Source organism: Phragmites australis, chromosome 15 (genome assembly GCF_958298935.1).
Source record: "Phragmites australis chromosome 15, lpPhrAust1.1, whole genome shotgun sequence".
Classification (NCBI taxonomy): domain Eukaryota; kingdom Viridiplantae; phylum Streptophyta; class Magnoliopsida; order Poales; family Poaceae; genus Phragmites; species Phragmites australis.
The window spans coordinates 25,560,264-25,565,834 of NC_084935.1; the positions used below are offsets into that span (position 1 = coordinate 25,560,264).

At 49.0% G+C, this 5,571-nt stretch overlaps 1 protein-coding gene across 2 annotated transcripts; it reads right to left on the reverse strand.

Annotated features, from left to right (window-relative positions):
- Positions 1–3,980: 3,980 nt before the first annotated feature.
- LOC133891981 (uncharacterized) lies at positions 3,981–5,126 on the reverse strand. Of its 2 annotated transcripts, none has more exons than XR_009904333.1 (3): positions 4,812–5,107; positions 4,617–4,704; positions 3,981–4,448 (listed from the first exon to the last, which is right to left on the reverse strand). XR_009904333.1 is itself a non-coding variant. In XM_062332711.1 (3 exons), the coding sequence occupies exons 1-3, from the start codon at positions 4,849–4,851 to the stop codon at positions 4,167–4,169; spliced, it is 384 nt and encodes a 127-aa protein (XP_062188695.1). In that variant the 5' UTR covers positions 4,852–5,126; the 3' UTR covers positions 3,981–4,166. The 2 variants fall into 2 exon arrangements, 1 of the variants encoding a protein (XP_062188695.1); XM_062332711.1 differs by having other exon boundaries at positions 4,838–5,126.
- Positions 5,127–5,571: the final 445 nt, after the last annotated feature.

Here is a 5,571-nt window from a genome sequence, read left to right on the forward strand (position 1 = left end):
AATATTTTAAAAATTTAGATTTCATAGGAACTACACAATCTCTTAGAAGATTGTCATTTTCATACATATTTAAATGAGTAGAAATTTTAACAATATTATGTACTACTAAACAATATGTTGGATAATAAACTCCTGATAAACTTACAATTGAATCATAAAAAAATTCAAGAAACTCTAGTATCCTTTCGGCAACATACCAATACGCTTTTGTGAGTAAAGTTTGACCCCCATACTGATGATAGTGTGTATGAATAAACACAGCAAATGCGCTCTTATATGGCACACTATTTTTGAGCATCATGAAAGTAGAGTTCTATCTTACCGGCATGTCCACAGCAAACTTATATGGACGCACACCCATTGCAAAATAATATTGCTTATATGCTGCAATTCATTGGTTAGAGGAGTTTACAAAAGATATTGCAGTACGAAAATCATCTAGGTATTGCGACAACCTCTTCAAATTGGATTTTACTATAAGATTGATAATATGACAAGCAAATCGTTGATGTAATAAGAAAGATTCAGCATATGTACTAAACAACAGAGTAAGAATATCTGTGGCTCTAGAGTTTGCACCGGTATTATCTAAAGTGATAGAAAATATTTTATTTGTTAGACCACAGTCTTCAACTACTTGAGATATTTTTTCAGCAATATTTTCACCACTATATGCGTTGTCAATCAACCTGAAACCTATTATTCTCTTTTCTAATTTCCAATCATTATTAACAAAATAAGCAACAACACTAAGATAATCCTCTCAAGCCCTACCTACCCATATGTCCAAGGTCAAAGCAACTGAAAATGTACATATTTGCAATATTTTTTTAAGCTTACTATGACACGTATTGTAGTATTTTACCATATCCATACTAGTTGTCTGTCTAGAAATATGCGTGAACCTAGGATTATGAGCTTGCTTAATGTAATCTTCAAATATAGAAGACTCACCAATGTTGAGTGGTAGATCCGCTCTTGCAATGAAGCGGCATAACTCTTTTCGAGCATTAGCAGAGTCATACTCCCAATGACGAACAGAGTTGTCGGGGTTGTACTGCAGCACTGTCTGCTTCATGGTTGCTTCACGCTTTCGCTTGCAAGTTGTGGCGTGCCTCTTCAAATGTCCCGTTCCACCTGAGGGCTTATCAGATAATTCATGTTTGCAAATATAACACCTAACATACCTGACACTTACCCCATCTTCCTCTCTGTAGAACCTTTTAAAGTCTTACCAAACATTGAAAGTACCGGCTCTTGATCTTTTAGAGCTGGTGCTTGTTGATACATGTGCACTTGTAGAGCCTGACGATGGAGATGCTGCTGCATCACCTGCATGTGAACCAACCAGAGGTTCACTATCGGGTCCGTCATTACCTGCAGCACTGGTATCAAAGGGGCCGTAATTCCCTGTGAGTCCTTGGAGAAAAAAATCATGATCAATAGATGTATTATGATCATTATCACCGGCATCCATGATCAATGTCGAATGGCACTACAAAAGATGCAAATATTCAGAGTTAGAAATAATCAATTAATAAAACTAATAATAAAACACGAATGAACAACGATGCAAAAAAATTATCAAGATTTCTTCAATGTAAAGACAACAGGATGACAATTTTGAAATTGCTCGGATTTTTGGCAACAATTCAAACTAATTTTGCCAAATTTATCGCTAATTCTCAAGAACTTTGAGACAAGAATGAGAGGAGGAAACAAGAGAGTAAATGGTGTTGCTGGTGTGCAATGGAAGGGCAAGATGATCCTCTATTTATAGATGAAAAATAGTGATTTTTTAAAAAAAATTGAATTTTTTGGAGCTCAAACGGTCACAAAACGGCTATAAAAATAAAAATACCCGCATGCCTGGGCCGGTCGTGCCTCCTGGGTCAGCCGTGCTGCCTAGGCCGCTGTGTGCCCAGGCCAGTTCTGGTCGTGCTCGTGCCTGCCTGGGCTGGACCGTGTCCGTGCCGGCTTGTCGTGCCATGTGCTCGGCCGAGGCACGGCCCGGGACCTCGTGCCGTGCTAGCTCGACCCATCTAGCCTCGGGTCGGGCTATGATTGGGCCATGCCTACAGTGTCGTGCTTCGGCACGGCTCAGTAGGCACGGTCCATTTGGACATCTTTAACCGAGTTAATGGGTTAAATAAGTTGTTCCAGGCCCATTTAACCCGTTAAACCCGCGTGCCAGGCCCACGAACAACGGCTACAGCCGGCCCAGGAGTGCCCGTTGGGCCGTGCCGCCTGGGCCGACCATGCCGCCTTGACCGGCTATGCCTCCTGGGCCGGCTATAGCCGCACCGGGCCGGCCGGACCAACCGTGCCACCTGGGCCGCCACGTGCCATGCCGGGACGACCATGTCTCCTGAGCCGTCGCGTGCCCAGGCTGGTTTGGGCCGTGCTCGTATCTGCCTGGGCTGGGTCATGCCCGTGCTAGCCTATCGTGCCACGCGCTTGGCCCAGGCACGGTCCGGGACCTCGTGCCGTTCCGGCTCGGTCCGTCTAGCCTCGGGCCGGGTCGTGCTTGTGTCGTACCTACAATATCGAGCTTCGGGCCGACCCAATAGGTACGGCTCATTTGGACATCTTTACAAGCGACGGGTACATGAGCACGATGGCGACCGACTCAATTCATACAGCAGACTGGAGCAATTATCCCACCCATATCGACCACCTTCAAATGGTGGATTCGTGAGGAAAATGTTAGATCCGTTGGAACAAAAAACCCTGAGAGGAGGAGGAGATGGGAGAGGGAAGAGTAGAAGCCAACACCAGCGTGGAGAAAGCAACCACCGTCGCTATCGCTGGAGTCGGGTAGTCTCCACTACCAGAGTCGGGGAGAGGAGAGGCGCACACGAGCGATATGGTGATGCGAACAATGCAACGTGGGACTGCGATCGCTCTCATTCCTGGTTTGGACTAGAGATAATTTTTTTCCCCTTGGTTTGGCAGGGTTTGGGTCGAGATCGTTCCAACCCCCGACCGTGCCAAATGCAGTGTATGCCCATCACGTGGGTTTTCCCCTGGCGTGGGTCTGATCCATGAGGGGCGGGGATCGGGCCGTGATCCCGGCCTTCCCAAATGAAGCCTAAGGGCACCATTAGCGCTCATGAAGGCCACAGAGGAAGGGTCATTCCACTTATACTGGAATGGCAGAAACGGGAGAAGCGACAGTGCAAGCAGTTTCTGTTGCTCGTCCGTGATGAGTCCCAGATGATGAGGACATTGACGGGTCCGAACCTACATGGTGCGCTGCAGCGGAGGATGCGGCCGTGGTGGGAGTTGATCGCACGCCAACTATGGCGGTCGGCGCGGGGCGGGTGGAAGGAGCAGGTCGGGATGAAGTGGGCGATGTTGAAGCCTTCTTCGTCAATGCAATTGCGGAGGATGCCCACCATTGGGGATCTCCTCCACGAGCTCATCCAGCAGCGCAAGCGGCGGCCGCATGGCCATGATGTGTGGCCGGACTCGAACTCGGCAACGGGTGGGAAGGGAAAGAGATTCTCTGATATAACCACACACACCGTAACGTGACCATTAACACGTGGGCTAACTTTCAGCAGACACAGTGTGTCAGCAATGATGTCACCTCCTGCAGTTACTTCATATAAGAACCGCTTCAGGCGGGGCGAGGGGTTTGGTCTGCTCTCACTGTCTCACCAGGAAAAGGAAAGTGAAGTGACGAGAGACCGGCTCGCTGCCCTGCCTGGTCCGGCTCAACCAGCTCCAGGGGCCGGGGGTGGCTCTACCATGTGGGGACCCACAGTTCGAACCCGGGTGGAGACGTGGAGTCGTTCCGTGCCGCGGTGGCTACGGGGTCTGCGTTGCCAAGCCCAACGGAATCGCCCAAGTAAAGCATGCGCCCGTTGTCTTTTCGTCCTTTCTTTCACAGATTCGTCCTCTGCCTTGGCTTTTCACAGTCGCGATCGCGGTTTCAATTCACTGGTGCTGGTCGCATCCACCAACACGACTCAACCAAGAAAGAAGAAGAAGAAACATAGTTCATCTTGTAGGAACAGAATCACCCGGTCGATAAGAGTACATTAATCCTCTCAAAGAAGGTAGCAACAACTAAATCAAGTGGAAAGTCCCCCAAAAGAAGAAGAAGAAGATGATGAACGGCAGCAGGAAGAGACGCACAATTAACTCTCATCAACTCCCAGTTAGATCCTGGTGAGATAAGATAGATACAGACGGGCACGGGGCACCGGCCCCGAAGCAACAAGCAACACCAACCTAGCTAAACGGACCAGAGGAACAGCAGCAGCCAGCAAGCAATATACATACGTGAAGTGAATCCAGGACGAACATAGACAGATCACGACGCGGTTCGTACAACCATGGCGCGCCTTTGGGCGTTTCGGTGTCTTGATCAGCTGACGAAGATGATGGAGGGGTCGCAGCAGCACTCGTCGATGAGGCAGCAGCAGCACAGCGCCGCGAGGCTGCAAAGCATGCAAGAACCCGGTCATGACAATCCACGAACGCCTCGCGATCAGTGCGGCCGCGGCCACCGCCATGCATCAGCCACCGAAATCAACTTGATCGATCGGTCGACCGGTCACGCGGCATGCACGGGCAAGACGGCCAGGCAGGAGAGCTAGAGATGTTACCAGCCCTCGAGGAACCCCGGCGACCGTGGCGGCGGCGGTGCGTACTGGTACTGCGGCGGCGCCATCACCGGCGGCCCCTGGTAGTAACCTTTTGGGAGCAAAAACACCAACGAAAAGGAATGATTATATATAATCAACACGCAGCGCATGAGCTCGATCCAGGTCAGAGTGGAGAAGCACATCAGCAGCACGTACCTTGCGCGGGGTATGGGTGCGCGTACCTCGGGTCACTCATCGCCGTGCTCGAGCTCGAGTCCTTTTCTTCTCCGGAGCCGGCGGGTTGGTTGGTTGGTTAGATGGAGGAGAGGAGAAGAGAAGCAGGAGCTGCTTACTTCGGGGGACCGGCCGGCGGAGGCAAGCCGCGAAGGCGACGTGACGATAATTTTGCGGCAGGGGAGGACGCAGGTGCGCTCTGTCCGATTACCTGGTAGTTAGGACAGGTTGCTTTGCTTGGTCTCGTGTGCATTTATGATGACGAGCAGAGGGTCGCGAAAGCAAGGCGATTGAGAGGGTGAGGCCGAATCGGCCGGGCACGTCAGCGACGGCGCGGACATTATTCCCGGCATGCTGGTGGTGCTACGGTTGGCAACTTGGCATGAATGAGTAAGACACGAGCATGTATTCGTTTAAGTCGGACATATATATCCATACACTGTATAGGTGTATCTTATAACACGTCTAAATAAGATTAGAGAGATAATAATATGTAACATGGATATACATTTTAATTACCGAACACACTCACGTGTGAGTATACTTCTCAAAATTTAATTAAAAAAATACAAACACCCATACTAAATCTAAAACTTGGCAAAAATACAAAATTAGACATCATACACGATCGTATTTACCGAAATAGATAACATATCGTCGTATTTACAATTTTAGCATTCGCATTCGGCACATCATTTACCAAAAATTGACTTTCGGTACATCATACACCGAAAATACCATA

Coding starts and splice junctions, on each gene's coding strand:
- LOC133891981 (XM_062332711.1), bottom strand. Junction 4,449..4,616: donor CCGGGGTTCCTCGAGGGCTG/GTAACATCTCTA, acceptor CATGCTTTGCAG/CCTCGCGGCGCTGTGCTGCT.